This window comes from Ochlerotatus camptorhynchus, unplaced genomic scaffold, assembly GCF_037179485.1.
Source record: "Ochlerotatus camptorhynchus isolate MF236.1 unplaced genomic scaffold, CSIRO-AGI_Acam_v1.1 ptg000165l, whole genome shotgun sequence".
Taxonomy (NCBI): Eukaryota; Metazoa; Arthropoda; class Insecta; order Diptera; family Culicidae; genus Ochlerotatus; species Ochlerotatus camptorhynchus.
Genome location: NW_027040655.1, coordinates 433924 through 451578, shown reverse-complemented (window position 1 = coordinate 451578; position 17655 = coordinate 433924). Strand labels below are relative to the sequence as shown.

The window sequence follows — 17655 nt, the reverse complement described above, 5'->3', positions numbered from 1 at the left end:
TACGGCTGACGAACTGTTGGCCTATATCAAATTATCTAAAAACATGAAGGCCCCAGGTTTCGACAACATCCTGAATCTGGAACTCAAACTCTTGAGTACCAGATTCTACAACCATCTGGCACTGATTTTTAATCAGTGCCTCAGACATGGCTACTTCCCCTCGTGTTGGAAGTCAGCTAAAGTCATACCCATCCGGAAACCTGGGAAGGATCCGTCCTCTCCTTCAAGTTATCGACCAATCAGCCTTCTCTCAGGGTTATCAAAACTGTTCGAAAGAGCACTGTACCACCGGCTCCTAACATCTGCCGATGAAAACAACTTGTTACTCGAGGAACAGTTTGGTTTTCGGAAAGGTCGTTTCGAAAACATTTGCCATGGCGTTGTTGGACGCTGAAAAAGCGTTCGACAATGTCTGGCATGATGGCCTGGTGTTCAAATTGCAGCAGTACGGTCTTCCAATCTTCCTAGTGAAGATCATAAACAACTATCTATCAGACAGGACGTTCCGAGTCTCTCTGAATGGCATCACATCGGATGCTTTCAACATCGGTGCCGGGGTTCCACAAGAAAGCATCCTTGGCCCCATCCTATTCAACCTGTTCACCTCCGATATGCCGGCTCTCCCAGATGGTGGATCGTTGTCTCTGTTCGCAGATGACACATCCATCGTCTACAAGGGTAGAGTCATCGGAGCTCTGACTGCCAAACTTCAGAGAGGCCTGGACGTCCTGTCTGAATATTCCAACAGCTGGAAGATCCGTATCAACGCGGCAAAGACCCAGGTCATTATCTTTCCACACTCTAAATCTCCTAGACTTGTTCCGTCGGAGAATAACAAGATCTGCCTGAACGGCACAGTTGTGGAATGGTCCAAAGAGGTCGTGTACCTCGGGCTAACACTAGACAGCAAGCTTGTTTTCAGGGAGCACTTTGACAAAACAAAAACCAAGTGCAACATCTTGATAAGATCGTTGTATCCACTTTATCAACAGGAAGTCAACCCCTGGGTACTGCGGACTCACTCAATGTGCTTGTCACTTGGGAGCCAGTCAGAACTGTCAAACGGGAGCCAAACATTCAGAAGCAACAAACTCAGTTACTGTTGTTACCTCTCGTCAAGCATTGCAATATCAAAAAAAAAAAAATGATTAATACTTTTTCATAACACATTCTTAATTGTAAGCTCAAAGACAAAAACCAACAGGCTCAATGATGAAAGTATAAAAACCAGCATAGTTTTTATGACTCAGCTGAGTTTTCAATTGCAGTAAAACATACTTTGGCGAAACATGATTGTAAACAAACTTTGATAGAGTCATGGGGGCTCGAGCACTCCTGGCTCAAAGCTTTTGGCGGGAATCAACTGAGAAAGAACAAAACAATTTTAAACTTGAACAAATTTTCAAGCAGTTTTCCATAGAGTTCTCTACGACCGTTAGTATTAGTGAGCAGTTTCACTAATACAAGCATAGAGGTAACTCTAAGACCACTGGGTCCCGAAGAAAATCATTATTATTTTTGGCTCACTCAGTACCAGAACAACGGTCCCAAGCAGTCCCAAGCTATTTCACTCACCCCTGCATGTTCTGCATGAATCCACACACCCCTGATGTTATCTGTCAAACTTTCATAGCGAATCAAAACAAACATAGTGTAGTAATAGAATTTCAACTAGAATAGGGTACGTTAATCGTTTGCTTGGGACCAATAGGCTACTAAAGTGGTGAGCCAATTTAAAATCGTTAGTTTCGTATTGATTGTTGGTATTGGTGAAATCTTGCGGCAAAAAGCCAATTGGCTTGCAAAATGAAATCGATTTACTCCGCAGTACTCAGGTCAACCCTGTCCCTGAAAAATAAGCTTGCTGTCTACAAACAAATCATCCTTCCTGTAATCGAGTACGGTATGCCAACCTGGGAGAGTTGCGCAAAATGCCATCACCTTAAACTCCAAAGGATCCAAACAAGATCCTTAGGATGGTCCTAAACAGTCCCCCGCGGACTAGAAATTCTGAGATCCACCTCCTGGCTGGAATTCAGACATTATAAGAACGGAGAGTATTCATCCTGGAACGGTTCAGAGACGCCTGTCTGAGATCAAATCATCAGATCATACGTGATCTAGCACGTTAGGTTAAGTTATACTCGTAGTTAGGTAGGTTATCACTTTTTTCAATTCAAATAAAACACATCCCCTAAGGGATATTCTGTAAACTAGTTGAAAAACGCAAATATTAAATTAGAATATCAAATTAAACAAAGATGAAGTGCCAGGTAGGCTAATCAGTTAAAATGATAAATCAGTGTACTACCATAATCAACAGAAATAAACATAATTTTACTACTTACTACTACCATAGAGGTAACTCTAAGACTAGAAGGTCCCGAAATAACGTGCTCAACTTTTTGGCTCAGCTCTGGTACTCTTTTCGGTCCCAAGCTAATCGATTCACCCCTCGAAACATAGGAAAAACCAATAACCCCTCATTTTATCTGCCAAACTTTCATAGCGAATCAAAACAAACATAGTGTAGTACTAGAATTTCAACTAGAATGGGGTACGTTAATCGTTTGCTTGGGACCAATAGGCTAGTCAAGTAGTGAGCCAATTTAAAATCGTTAGTTTCGCATTGATTGTTGGTACTACCTACTATGGTAGGTTTATGGCCGGCATTGCTGGCTCATCCCGCGATAGAATGGCGCCATGGGCAGGTAATGGGGATTACTAAGCTTCCCCTTATAAGCACTGACGTTGGGTGCGATACCGGGGTTTGCCGCAAATCACTCTTATTTTTTTATTTTTTACGCAGATAGATTTGTTTGGGTTTGCAAGGGAATTGTACTATTGAAGTATTTCAGTAAGTGCCCAACTAAACCCTGTGTAGATGTAATTGTGAGAAATATATGCAAATTAACACCAATTTGATGATGATTCCTGGAAAAACATGAGACAAATTTACTCATCGCTGAGTTCCTGAACTTTTGGCGATTATCATTATCATTATTTATGTACGGTCCTTACACGGCGAATGAGAACGACCCAAATTTGAGTTTAGTTCACTCATAATCGCCAAAACTGCAGAAACTCAGCGATGAGTAAATTTGCCTCATGTTTTTCCAGGATTTTCCAGGGAAAAATTCCCGAATTTGAGAAAAGTGAAGATTGGATTCACTCAGTCTATTGGTACTACTCCGAGACTGAATAAAATTTTCGTCAATTTCCTCATTTTCCGGCAGATTTTTTAGGTTTTCCACAGGAAACCATGAGACAAATTTTACTCATCGCTGAGTTCCTGCACTTTTGGTGATTATGAGTGAACTAAATCAAATTTGGGTCGTTCTCATTCGCCGTGTCGTGATGGCCTGGGGGGGGGGGGGGGGGGGGGGTGCTGTCAAATCAGCCTACTGATCATTCTTGTATGAAACTGGTTCCAAACGTAAACAAACGCTGTAGGTTTCTTATTGCTTGTTTACGTTTGGAACCAGTTATGCGAGGTAGGCGACAATTGTTCGTATTTGACAGCCACCAACCCCCCCCTTGGTGATGGCAGATTTTCATTCAAATAATCGATTAATCGATTAACGAACTGAATAGTAAAATCTCGATTAAAATATTTTTGTAATCGGTTATATCATGACGACATAAGCATTTACTTCTCCAGAGGATCATCACCCATCGTTTCAAAAATGTGCACGGTGAATGAGAACGACCCAAATTTGAGTTTAGTTCACTCATAATCGCCAAAAGTGCAGGAACTCAGCGAACCGAAGTAAACGAATCAAGAAGAAGAAAAAGAAGCATAATCGCCAAAAAATGCTATCAAATGAAAAAAAAAATAGTTGTCAAGCTCATTAATTGCTAGATTCTAGTCAATTAGGTTGCCATGGCTAACACTAAAGCTTTACCGAAATATCAACTAAACGTCATTCGTAAATCATCTAGAAGTATGCTTTGCTCGGGATCCAGGTGCCCTTCACCACCTTTTAGAGACCTCTTCAAAACTTCCAGTCTTATAATAGCGAAAAGAGCCTTTTTATAACCACCGCACAAATGTATTGCCACAAAGTAAAACATCATTCACACCAAATTAGCCGCATCGTATCGAGCCATCATCTTGACCTTTTCCACATTACCGAACACCAGCTCGTAGTACATCTTGAGCATCTTCAGGTTCGGGATCACGACCGGATGGGTGCATGCGCTCATACAAATCTTGCCCTTCTCGTAATCGCCCATGGTGAAAAGTGTCACCGCCAGGTTGTAGTGCACCACGGATTGCGCCGCTTCCAGCGTGTTCATGCTCCAGTTAGGCGATCCACGAGTGGTAAAATCCTCCCCCTTGAAGTCCTGCATCCGCTTGGGATCCAGGTAGACCAGTGCTTCCGGAATGCGATCCATCATGATCAGCGCTTCGGCACAGTACATCGACGCCAGAGTCTGATGGGTCTCCGGAAGGTCCTCAATGGTCAAGGTCTCCTGGGCGTACTTCAGAGCTAGAGTATAGTCACCAAGACACAGCTGGACGTAGCTGTAGGCACTGAGGGTAGCGATTCGGAGCTTCTCCAGACTTGCTGGTTTCAGCGGTTGCGATGGGCTGCACGGTACACCTTCGTAGGTTTTGTCCCACGATACGGGTTTCTCAGCGGCTTCCATCTGTTTTACCATTTCCTTGGTGTGAAAGTCAATCAAAGTGACGGCATTGCGAAGGCAGAGGGAAGCAAATTCTAACGTTGTGCTAGGAATAGCAGCCGATTGTTCTTCTATGTTAAATGGGCGCTTCTGTAGGTGTTTCCTATGCTGTAACACTGTTGCCACATTCTTGGTTTGTTCCTTCTGCGTTTGCTGGTGTACCATTACGCAGCATTCGGCCAATCGTAGCCATAGCCTTGGATTGTTGTGGTAAGAATTCAGCACCACTAAAAGACATTCGAAAGCTTCCCTCGGTTTCTGCAAGTGTAGCAGTGTGATGCCGTGGTTGTAGAGAATTTCCGGTCGTTTCGTCGCACCGACGCAGTACAAAGGAGATCCTTCGACCTTCTCAGTAGAAGTGTTACCCGTTGCAGCCTGGTCAAACAAAAGAGCTTGCTGGAAGAATCTGGCAGTTAGCGCGTAATGCTTTACAGCAAAATGTATCAATCCCATGTTGTTAGCCAAACACGTATTTTGATCTTCTCCGTGTGTCAGAACCTTATTCGGTTCATTTACGAACCGTTTCGACAGTTCCTTCGCAGCCATCTGATAATCGTTTCCCAGGTAGTACTGATGGCCTTTCAGAATCGAATACTCCGACGACTCGTCGCAAGGGATTGTAAAATTCTTCTTCCCGTTAAGCAAATTCGATCTAATCAATACCAGGCGGAATTCCTTCCGAAATTCTTCAAACTGAATCTCCGAAATATCCTTCCGACTTTCGTTATCAATCACCTTTTCCTCTTCATCGTCCGGGTTTAGAATCTCCTGCACCCGTATGCTCAAGCGCGTCTGCAGCATCCCCAGCAGCCAATTTGCCTTCTTCGGTTGGTTCGTGTCCAACAGCAGATGAACCGTGAATATCCCGGCCTTTCTCAGCAGATAATCGTCCAACTGTTCAAAGTGTCCCATAACTGCCATCATGATCTTTAGCGCTGCCAACGGTTGCCTAAAGTGATACAGTATCATCGCCTGATTGACGTATGCCGCTGCAAGCTCCGGATGTTTCACATCCACCGACTGGATCTCCCCTACCAGTTCCGTGATCTGAATCATCGTCTTCCGGAACTGACCGTACTTTCGTAGATCGCTCAGGTAAAACTCCGCCACCGCTCGGTTGTGGATGACCTTCGGGTTGGAGTCCTGAGTTTTCTGCAGCTTGAGAAGTGTTTTGAGGCAGGATTCATAATCGGCTCTGCGAAGTTTTGAAAGGTATACTAACTTACAGGTTCAAGCACCAGAAATTCTGATAGGTACCACTTACTTTTGGAACTCGTTGAAAGCGGCTATTTCCAGTTCGTGCTCCTGGTCAGAAATTTTCGGTTTGTTTTCGACGTTTGTGTCGGCCATTGCTCGATCTTTTTATACGTAAATGCTACAGCAGGATGGTCAGCAAGTGGCAATAAGTATAATAATTGCCACAGCACTAATAATTATTATTGTACACTATTTACAGCTTGATCTTCAAAATAAATTCTGACTGTTTTGATCTGTCGCTTTTGTCACTCATTTTTGTCAAAACCAAAACTTGAGATAGCCAGCATAAATGGAAACAGGTGCAGTTGGTCGAAAGTGCTTTGTGCCCATAATTCAGGAGTCCTTTTTAATTGGGTCGTATTGTGCCTTGCTTTGATTTTACCCCTCATTTTATCTGTCAAACTTTCATAGCGAATCAAAACAAACAGAGTGTAGTACTAGAATTTTGACTAGAATGGGGTACGTTAATCGATTTGCTTGGGGCCAATAGCCTAGTCAAGTAGTGAGCCAATTTAATTAGTTTCCACCGGTTGGTCTTACCAACAGTCAATACGAAACTAACGATTTTAAATTGGCTCACTACTTGACTAGTCTATTGGCCCCAAGCAAATCGATTAACGTACCCCATTCTAGTCAAAATTCTAGTACTACACAATGTTTGTTTTGATTCGCTATGAAAGTTTGACAGATAAAATGAGGGGTTAGTGGATTTTCCCGAGGATTTTCCTATGTTTCGAGGGGTGAATCGATTAGCTTGGGACCGAAGATAGTACCAGAGCTGAGCCAAAAGGTTGAGCACGTTTCTTCGGGATCTTCTGGTCTGAGAGTTACCTCTATGGATGAACCCTTTATCAGGATAAGGAAAAATCTCTTAGAACCTACGTTGCCAGCATCTAGAATTGTTCCCAAAATCATGCAGAATCTCTTACTCCGAGAAGGCAAGAAAAATCCGTTGAAAATGCCGGCGTTATTCCCTGGAACTTTTGTCAGCAGGATAGGTAATCATTAGCGAAATCGTGCGACGCCATCGCTGTCGAAACTATGGAACTTCCGTTGGCAGCATCTGAATTCTCTTGGGGAGTATCGAAGAAGTTTGTGATTGTTCACGGCCTTAGGGGATACCGCTCGATTTTGAGATTCTGCAGAATTTCGATGAAGATTTTCGATGCTACCAACGGAGGTTCCAATAGGATTCGACAGAGTTTATCACGTCCGATGCTGCCAGCGGTTCCAGGGAATTTTGACGGTTTTTTCCGCGTTATCTATGGAGATTCCCGATGCTGTCAACGGAAGTTTCAGGGAGTTTTGTTTCGCGTTTTTGGCTCGGTTTTTGGTGGAAGAGATTCTGTACAGTTCCGATGGAGATTTTCGGTGCTGCCAACAGAGGTTCTAGAGAATGTCGATGTAGTTTGTAACGGGAGTAGGAGAAGGAAAGGGTAGGTGCCGAATACAGCCTTCACTTAAGCGCCAGGCAAGTGTATTTTTCTTGCCGTGAAGGAGCGTGGTTTGTATCTCTCTTTGTATCCCGTGCCCAGCTGGGAGACCTCAAGGCGAGTCCTGGTCCTCAACCTACGACCCACGACCGAAACGTTCCACACCAAACTCACGGAAGGAGTTATCGAAAAGAACAAATCGGAACTTCCAACAACTTCAGGGTGGACCCGGTTTCCTTTGAAGGTTTTCCAAGTCCAGAGCCTATTCTAAAATGGCGAAACAAAAACCGAATCTGCATAAACCGATCTCACACATTTAACCTAGGGAATTGCTTTGCGAACAATAAAAACTGGCATAAGCTGCTATTCTAACTCATAGTGCTGTTGCTGTTTATTCGGCCTTCAACGGCAATTTAGAAACGAAGGATATGAGCAACTAATGCATTTTGTATAAAAGCTTGTGTCTTAACGTAAGGGTTAGTTATGTACATTTTGTTTTTATAGTCGTTTTCCATGGTTTTACTTGCCCTACTGCAACGCGACGGTGGAGGCGTCCCTCGTGATCCCTCGTAGTCCAACGTTGCGTCGACGGAGTGCACTTGGTGGTGCGTGGCCTGCGGGGCGATACACCCAAAACACGTGTAGGATTTTGCCACGGGAGGCCCTTCTCAAACAAGCGTGGGTATTGTCACGGATCAATACGAACGGTCAGTCACTTCACTGATAGGTTCGTTGCATGCAGGTGGGTGGTATACCCTATAGTTTTTCCAACGACGTTATTGGTTCGGCAGTGGTGGCCCTCTAGAGACGAGCGCGGGCACTATCACGGAGATAGCGAACGAACTTCTTCGCTCGGTGGTTCGTCACACGGCTAACGGCATCGATCGACTGCTCCCACCCTTGGCGCACACGTGTCACACGGTTTCGGGTGATGTCGCACTCGGCCAAAACGGTCTGTTTCTTTGTGTCTGCAGTCGTCGCACGTGGACGTCACTACGACGAGTTCCGTTGACGGGTTAACCTAGGGGTGGCACCTTCGTTCGAAGGAGTTGTTCGAGCGAAATTCAAAGCGAAATTAGGTTTCTGCTAAGCACTGTCGCAGACTGGTTATAGTTACCTCTTTCTCACAGCTATTTTATTTTATTTTAGTTTTTTTTTTTGTGTTCACAACGCTATCAGCCGACTATTGGGGAGACAATGGTTGAAAATTAATTGTTCACACAATGCAACAATGGCGCCTACTTTTGAGATCTAACGCGTGGTCTCCTTTAGTCTGTTTTTCACCGGTAGCCTTTGATAATTGGCTTCTGCTTGACCCTGAATTCTGATTACTGTTTCAGGCTGATCACTACTTTTAAATTTATATCAATTTACTCCTAATTTTAAATAATCGCGGATCGGCAGTGTGCACTGTTTGCTAGTCAAACTCTTAGAGTACGGCTCATGCAGATGAGGGTATGCTTTAACCCCCGAGAACGAACCCGACGACCACTCATTCGGTACTTTTCGTGTGTTTAATTCCGAGAAGAGTCGTTTATGGACGACCCCCCCTTTTATCGAAAATCGAAAATCGCTGACCCCTGATGAACCCCTTTGGCGTTTCGCAGCTTTGATGGATTAGAGACTAAGAACGCGGACTATTGCATGCAAGTGAAGGTTGTTTTCCAATTAGATATATTTTTGGGTAATTTCGGAAATCTGTAACCACGTTACAAGTTTTGCCGCGTTTTTGGCAGGGAAGCATCCCTAGGAGCTTCCACACGATTCCGGTGCTTCCAACGGGGATTTTGACGAATTTTCTTCTGCGTTCTCGATTGAGGAGCTTCTGGAATAATTTTCTCGGGTCAGAAGTGTGGATTTGAGCGAACCGAGGCGAACAACAAAACATGGTTTGGTAAGAGTTGTAATTTAGAGCTCCTAGCAGGGGATAAGTCACTCTGCCACCTTGTGTATGTGCTTATTGTGTTTCATGTGTTGTTTTGAGTGCCAGAAGGCGTTTCTGAGTGTTTGATCGTGATGACCGAGCTGTCAAAACATCATCCGAAAAAATATATTTTCTGGCAACCATATCCTCAACCATAACATAACGCTGAAAATGATAGAGCCCTCTGCGACTCCTTTGCTGTTATTTGTTTGATGGAAAAGCAAAACCGACGGGAAGGTTATTTGGAGCTAATACGACTGCAGCCCGGTGCACCGACAGGCCCTGCCGCTGCAGGAGGAAGACGAATGGGCACGTGCCATCGGCGAACAAGGACCAAGCAATGGGCGCAATTTGCAATTAATTGGTGGGGCCGTGATTGGGCTGCTGCTGGTGAGAACCTACGATTTACAATGAGAAACTGTTCCGTTGAGTTTGTCTTGGTTTTCTTGCGAGACGTTTACCTTTTGTTAGCATCTGTTCCTCCTGATGCTGCTCCTTTCGTGGATCCCAACCGATTTCGGATTTCCTTTCCTTTGGATTTCAATCCAGATCCAGAATGTTTTTCTTTCCCAGCAGGATGGTACGACGGTTTTTTGCTCGTTTTTTTTCTCAACCTCGAAATAACAATCGAATGTAAACAGTATTTGCAGTGGTGCCAGAATTGATTAAAAAAGTAGAAAAGTCTGTGCCTAGGGGCACGAACGGAAGCTTGACGTAGGACCGTTAGTGGACGGAACAAATATGTTGATCATTTAGTTCTTAACTCTTTCCGTTTTTGAATTGATGGCCCTGAAAAGGGCCGGTTGTTTTTCAAATGGTGGCCACACCAGTGGAAATCGATGCCGACCGGATGACGGCGGCCTAGTCACGCTGCCTATTACGGGAAGCCTTTCCTCCGGTCGATGTGGGTGCTTTCGTCGTCGTTCGTCTTCGTATTGGTGCGGTGCGTGCTGTTCCACTTATACGTCGTGTCCAACCAATGACATTTATATAAGGTCTGGGCCAACAGGCAGCTTGCTGGTGTTAGAAGCAAAAATGTTGTAAACATTGCTGAACATCTGCGAACAGATAGAAATACGTCACTGTCAACATACTGAGAACAGATAGAAATGCGTCACTGCCAACAGCTGTTTCGTGTAAAAAGAAAACATTGCAATAAAATACGAACACCACTAAACATTTGCACATTTCACTAACACCAATAAGCCCTTTGGCCTAGACCTTATATAAACGTCATTGGTGTCCGACGCTTAAGGCCCAAGCGCAATGATGGCGGAAGCGGAACGGCAACGGCAGTGGAAAAGCCCGATCTGAGTAAGCCTACTTGTCGGATTGAAAACTAGTTAGATCCAAATCTGCTTCGGTTAGGCATCTTGATGTCATTAGTGACAACTGTCAAACTTTCCGTTTCCGTTCCGCTTCCACCCACATTGCGTTTTGGCCTTTATCCGTCCGTTGCTCGAAAGCAAATGACGAAGAAAACGATTTGGCAAGCGTTTTTATTATCGCTGCTTTTCTCCTCCCTTCCTTTCATTGGTGAAATGATGAGCGATCAACCGAGCATTGAGCTCACTCATGTAAGCATGCGCAATATTTCGTTTGTTCGGTTTGCGCTCTATCGTTGCGTCCGTATTTGGGATTTTTCGTTACATGTTTGTTTGTTTTTTAATAAGACCCCCCGGTATAGAAATTAAAGACGTAGTCCTACGTCAAAATTTGCTTATCATGCGACGTAATGGTGTTTGCGGGTGTTTTAAGTGTGTCGAAGAGTGTTTTTGAGAGTGTTAACACAATGTGGCAGAGCGACTTACCCTTGGCACCAAGCAACAAAAAATGCACTGAGAAAATGCATTTTCTATGGCTAAAAATGCATTTATTTATTTTTCATAAAATGCAGGACAAGTGATCTGCCCCTCGATCTGCCCCTAACTTTGGAACCACCGTGCAGTAGACTTAGGACAATTTTGAAATTTTCGCTTCACAGTGCTCAAACGGTTTCAAATTTTTTTTTTATTTTTTTTTTTATTATAATCACTTTAACACTCTTGGGTCATTCGTGACTTGTCCGGGGGTGAGATTTGAACTCGTGACTTTGGTGTGAGAGGTATGGATGTTAACCACTACGCTGGGGTCGCCCCAGGGTTTTAAATCTCATTTTTAACAGTGCAATGGGAAATGGTTAGGAGACTGTGAGCAAAAAGCTTGGTTTTCCCATAGTAATTTCCCTATGAACTTCAAATGGTTTGAGCCAAGTCAGTTAATTAATAAATGAGTTCAAATGTTGCGAAGTTAATCAGAACAATTTGAGCACCGTGTAGCGAAAATTTCAAACTTTGCATCAGTCTACTGTGCAGTGCATTAAAATACGTGTTTAATTGTACTCTTTAATCTTGACGCTTTTTTGATTACCTTAATTAAAAAATACCATAAACGAACGATAACCCAAATGATAGAAATATTCCACAAATATTGTTTAGATGATGATACCCCGAACGTCGTTAAGCAAAATATCCGTACAAATTTTATTAGGATAACGAGATCCGGATTATCGAATCGTCGGACTATCGATTGTCGGTTGAGCGGGGGATATTTTTGTGGAAACATGCAGCCATTCGACTTTCACGCCCAATGCCTCCCCATCCGAGCATAAAAGATTCCAGCATAACTGTCATTCCACTCGCCGATCCAACCGAGATGTTTTGATTAATCCGTTTCATTTTTTTTTTTCGGTCTGCGGGTGGCGCTATCGACCGATGATGGCTCGATAAATTATTGTTAAATAATATTTCTTTTCGTGGGGAGATAAATCTCAGCTTAATTATTGCAAACGCATACTCTAGTTGAAAGTGAAGGGTACAGTGCAATTGATGCCTATTTTGAAGAATATATTGTGTTGCGACGAGGAGTGATTGAAGAATTATGTCCGCTATCATCGAATATTTAAAAAGCCCCGAACTGGTGGTCAAAGTTCAGGAGTTTTTCGGTATTGAGTATCTGCATGCGCATCGAGATGGGAAAATCGATTCTTCTGTGAGGGACGGCGAAGTAAACGGCAAGGCTGGGCTGGCAAAGAGAGGTCAGCAGCAGGTCGCCAATGGCGATTTATCCAGTTTGGATGAGGATAGCAGTAGCAGCAGCAGCACCAGCAGCGGAAATGGTTGCGATAAGCACCAGATTGGCAAAGATAAGCCTTACCGAGTGACTAACAAGTTCTGGTATTATTTGTTCATCATCGGGACGGAACTGGGGGATGAGATCTTCTACGCAACGTTCATACCCTTCTGGTTCTGGAATATCGATAGCGCTGTGGGGCGAAGAGTTATCATGGTTTGGTCGGCGGTTATGTATGTGGGTATGTCGAGGATAGGGGAAGTTGAGATGATGTTCAAAAATGATACTAAAGACAGTTTTATTTGCAGGTCAAAGTTTGAAGGATATAATTAGATGGCCTAGGCCGGGTTTCCCCGTAAGCAGATTGCAGAAGAAGTGGGGCCTGGAATATGGAATGCCTTCAACGCATGCAATGGTCTCGGTGGCGATCCCTTTTTCGGTTCTGATCTACACTTATGATAGGTGGGTAAGCACGATAGAATTCCTGTTCAGTACTAACTGTTTTTTTGCAGATATATCTTCTCTCTTCCAGCGGGTCTGGCATTCGCGGTGATCTGGTGTGCAGTCATCTGTTTCAGCAGGGTCTATCTGGGAATGCACAGTGTGCTGGTAGGCGCATATAATTGTACGAATTATTAAAATTTCTTGAGTTGAATCGTTTCCAATGTTTCAGGACATCTTAGCCGGTTTGGTATTGGTTGTGACATTGATGATTCCGCTGATCCCGATTGTAGACAAGTTGGATTACATCATAGTCACTAGTAGCTGGTCGCCCATACCGGTGTTGGCCGTTTCCATTTTGCTGATTGTGTTTTATCCCGATTCCGGAATTTGGACGCCAACAAGGTAATGTCCGCAAATATTCTGTTTTAGGGTCGCCTTCTAAATCATTCTTCTCTTCCACCAGAGGCGACACTGCCCTAACCGTTAGCGTGTGCGCGGGACTTGAAATCGGTGCCTGGTTGCACTACATGCTCGGTGATTTCAGACCACCGGCCAATCCACCTCCGTACGAAGTCATCTGGCCATCGTACGCTATGATGGGAATGCTGCTGCTGCGAACCGTTTTGGGTCTCTGTTGCATCGTGGCCACGCGTGCCTTCGGAAAGTCTATTTCCTATGCGTTTGTGTGCTTCCTGCTCGGGCGTGATAAGAACGAGCTGCGCCAATCGGAGAATACGCTACAGAATAAGAACAAAATTATCGTTGAGCTGTCATACAAGTTCTTCGCGTGCGCAATGATTGGATTCAATACGCAATATTTGCTGCCGAATGTGTTCAAGCTGCTGCGGATAGGGCGACCGGATTTTTATACGGAAATCTGAAATGCCCATTCGGTAGAATATTTAATTTCTTACTGCAACATCACGAAAACATTCCATCCGGTATTTCTTAGAATGTCGAGTTTCTCATCTTAGTGTGAATTTGTTTTTGTATTTTTTTTTCTATAGTAGTAGCGCACTATAAAACTTCATCCTCCACTATTTGGCTAAGGCCACGACAGTGTTAAAATCCTAGATTAGGCTCTATGTGATTACGATCTTCTTTGGTTTAAGTTTTACGTTCCATCTCAAAGTAAATACTAGATAATGCACATTTGCTGGATTACCGAAAAGTTACAACACATTTCTAACTCAAATAGCACAATCTTCAATATCCGATGAATTCCCAATCTTTTCTCAAATTTCTCACTTTATATCCAATTTTCTAACACTACAATTGATCTAGACACAAGATTAGAACAAGAAAAGTTAAACATAGCAGAATTTTATGATCATCGAGGAACAAAAGAAAAACACTTATCTAGTCCCCAAAAGCGACGAACTGCGACAGTGAATGTGAATTCGTTCAACGATAAAATGTACACGCGTAAAATATTTGAAACAAAATGGAACCTCTTACACGTTAAGGTTTAATAAACTTTTGGACATGATGTTACAACGCGCATAATAGGCCTTATCGAAAAGAGCTACCTACAGTGATTTTAAATCGAACATGCGATTTTCTCGTTTCGCGCAACCGAACAAATAGAAATGAAGCAACTTCCATTAGTATTACAAACAACGCAATGGAGAGATTTACTTTTATTTTTTATATCACAGTCCACTTGGCCCGTCTTTTAAACATGTTTGAGGATTAAATTTCCAGGAAAACAATTTTCCCTGCGCTTTGGTCAGATAGCGTATGGGGCATCGTTGTGCCAATTTGGTCGTGGCACATTTCGAGTATGAGAGAGTGATTGCAGTTTGCTCAAAAGTGCCTGAGTAAAATGCAGGTGCTTTCGATGATTACCCGTAGTTGTTACAGTGAAGATATACACCCATATTCTCATTTATGTCTGAACGTGTTTGTCATACAGAAACATTTTTATTTGATGTTGTGTGGTGGAACTATTTTAAATAACTACGATTACATTAGCGAAAATCACCAACTTAGCGCCCCTTGGTGGGACTTTTTATGGGGGAGCGAGCTGTCACCGAATAGATTTAGCAACAATCAATACGAAACTAACGATTTTAATTTGGCTCACTACTTGACTAGCCTATTGGTCCCAAGCAAATCGACTAACGTACCCCATTCTAGTATAAATTCCAGTACTTGTTTTGATTCGCCATGAAAGTTTGACAGATAAAATGAGGGGTTTGTGGATATTCCTATGTTTCGAAGGGTGAATCGATTAGCTTGGGACCGAAGATAGTACCAGAGGTGAGCTCGTTTCTTCGGGACCTTCTGGTTTTAGAGTTACCTCTATATGGATGTAGTGTCAACCATGAAAAATTTAAATCTTGATTTAAAAAATCGAGATGAATGTCTACGAGATCGATAAAAATACCGTTGTGCTCAGAAAACGAAGCTCTATCAGATGATGTATAAAAATCGGTTTATTTTTTGAAGTTAAACAACCCAATTGTTGAAACTTTGGATTTTGGTTCCATTTTTAATGCAAATAACGAATACGTATTTACCTCAATACCCCTAAACAACTCAATTGTGGGGTGGTGGTGTACGTAAAACTAAATCACTGATGTCAAATTGGTTTGATATTCCGTGTTTTGATTTGCGCGTACGGAGCTGTTTGGAATAAGGGTGCATCACGGGACTTATAAAATTTTTCTATAATTACTTACTGAGAAACAAAGTGTAACAGGATTTTCTGATGCAGCATACTGCTGTACATCTCGGCCGGGGTCTTAACATCGTCGCTATCGAATGGGATATTTTGATGGTTGAACCTAGTTCGCTGATTGCTTTTACTCTGTTTTTTGTTTGGACGAATGAACTTTTGAACTCCTTGGGTTCGGATTATTTCAGCTAAATCTAATTAGCACATCACATCCCCTTCTAAGAACTTGAACTTATCAGGGCTTTTTGCATATCGCATGCCGTAGACGTCGCTTATCGGAATACCACCGTTAATCGCCTCTTCTTTCAAATTCGGATCCATTTCCCGCATACCAACTGTAATATGCTCAATACTTGCAGCTGTCAGTCTGCACAGTGATTGACTGCATAGGTTCTGGATCTTCAAAATTTTCTTTAAATTGGGATTTATCACCCCGTATAAGCAGCTTCTAGCTTGCTCCAGAAGTATTCCTGCAATATTTTTTTCAATAAAATTAGGATAAATCATAAAAAACTGAAGGAATTTTACCTGATTGATACCGGAGTCAATATCTGTTGGTTGACGTTGCCACACGGCGAATGAGAACGACACAAATTTGAGTTTAGTTCACTCATAATCGCCAAAAATGCAGGAACTCAGTGATGAGTAAAATTTGCCTAACCCGTACGATGTACGCGGGGACTTGAAGTATGTCTCGAAATGCTCTCGCAACGTGGGGCTTTAGGTAGTGATGAAAAACGTCGCTAGAACTATTCCACAGCCACAGTCAGTTTATGAGCAACAAGAGGGACGCACATTTTTGCCTGTGGACTTGGAGACATACTTCAAGTCCCCGCGTACATCGTACGGGTTAGGCAAAAATGTGCGTCTATCTTGAAAAACTGTCGCATTAATGGCCCTTCGCTCATTTTCAAATTCTATTCAATTTTCATACTGCCGTACTCTAACGGAACTATCCACCTACCCTCTTCTAAAGATCATTCTCTAGCTAATAAATCATCACACTAAAGCTTCATGTTAGCATTTCCAACCAACATTGATATTATTGATCTTTTCTGATCAATAGAACGGAAATGGGCGATTACGACGAAGTAGCGCTCTTCCCTATCTTAAAATTTCTTCGTGAAATGGTGACGATCGTTATCGATTTTCTATATAAATGTCAACGATATATCGAAAATTAAAGAAATTTAACGAAATCGTTTGTCGGGAACTCTATAGTCTGAACTAAAGAGACTGAATTGGGTAAAGAGCGACATCAACAATCAATACGAAACTAACGATTTTAAATTGGCTCACCACTTTAGTAGCCTATTGGTCCCAAGCAAACGATTAACGTACCCTATTCTAGTTGAAATTCTATTACTACACTATGTTTGTTTTGATTCGCTATGAAAGTTTGACAGATAACATCAGGGGTGTGTGGATTCATGCAGAACATGCAGGGGTGAGTGAAATAGCTTGGGACTGCTTGGGACCGTTGTTCTGGTACTGAGTGAGCCAAAAACTAATAATGATTTTCTTCGGGACCCAGTGGTCTTAGAGTTACCTCTATGGCGACATCTTATCCATTTGACAGGTCTTCTGCTCATTGGAATAACTTTTCCTATATGACTTTGACCGATAATCGATTGTTCCAATTTTGAGATGTCTCTAAAACGCTGTCCAGACTGGAGAGTTATAACATGTTATAAGGGTTGTCAACTAATTACAACACCGAAACCACCATCAAGATAGCGCTATAACATGTTTTAACTCTGTAGTCTGAACGTACTATAATCAACAATCAATACGAAACTAACGATTTAAAATTGGCTCACTACTTGACTAGCCTATTGGTCCCAAGCAAACGATTAATGTACCCCATTCTAGTCGAAATTCTAGTACTACGAAATGTTTGTTTTGATTCGCTATGAAAGTTTGACAGATAAAATGAGGGGTTATTGGTTTTTCCTATGTTTCGAGGGGTAAATCGATTAGCTTGGGACCGAAGAGAGTACCAGAGCTGAGCCAAAAAGTTGAGCACGTTATTTCGGGACCTTCTAGTCTTAAACAGTGTCCAGACTGGAGAGTTATAACATGTTATAACGGTTGTCAAATAATTGCAACACAGAAAC

General features: G+C 42.7%; 2 protein-coding genes across 2 annotated transcripts; one reads left to right on the top strand and one right to left on the bottom strand.

Annotated features, from left to right (window-relative positions):
- Window positions 1-4030: 4030 nt before the first annotated feature.
- Not10 (CCR4-NOT transcription complex subunit 10) lies at window positions 4031-6173 on the bottom strand. Its single transcript, XM_065222284.1, has 2 exons — window positions 5954-6173; window positions 4031-5884 (listed from the first exon to the last, which is right to left on the bottom strand). Exons 1-2 carry the CDS (start codon window positions 6037-6039, stop codon window positions 4078-4080), a joined length of 1893 nt encoding a protein of 630 aa, XP_065078356.1. The 5' UTR covers window positions 6040-6173; the 3' UTR covers window positions 4031-4077.
- A 5841-nt stretch (window positions 6174-12014) lies between these two features.
- Window positions 12015-14478, top strand: LOC135701477 (sphingosine-1-phosphate phosphatase 2-like). Its single transcript, XM_065222283.1, has 5 exons — window positions 12015-12655; window positions 12723-12876; window positions 12927-13023; window positions 13088-13260; window positions 13322-14478. Exons 1-5 carry the CDS (start codon window positions 12223-12225, stop codon window positions 13737-13739), a joined length of 1275 nt encoding a protein of 424 aa, XP_065078355.1. The 5' UTR covers window positions 12015-12222; the 3' UTR covers window positions 13740-14478.
- The last annotated feature ends 3177 nt before the right edge of the window (window positions 14479-17655 follow it).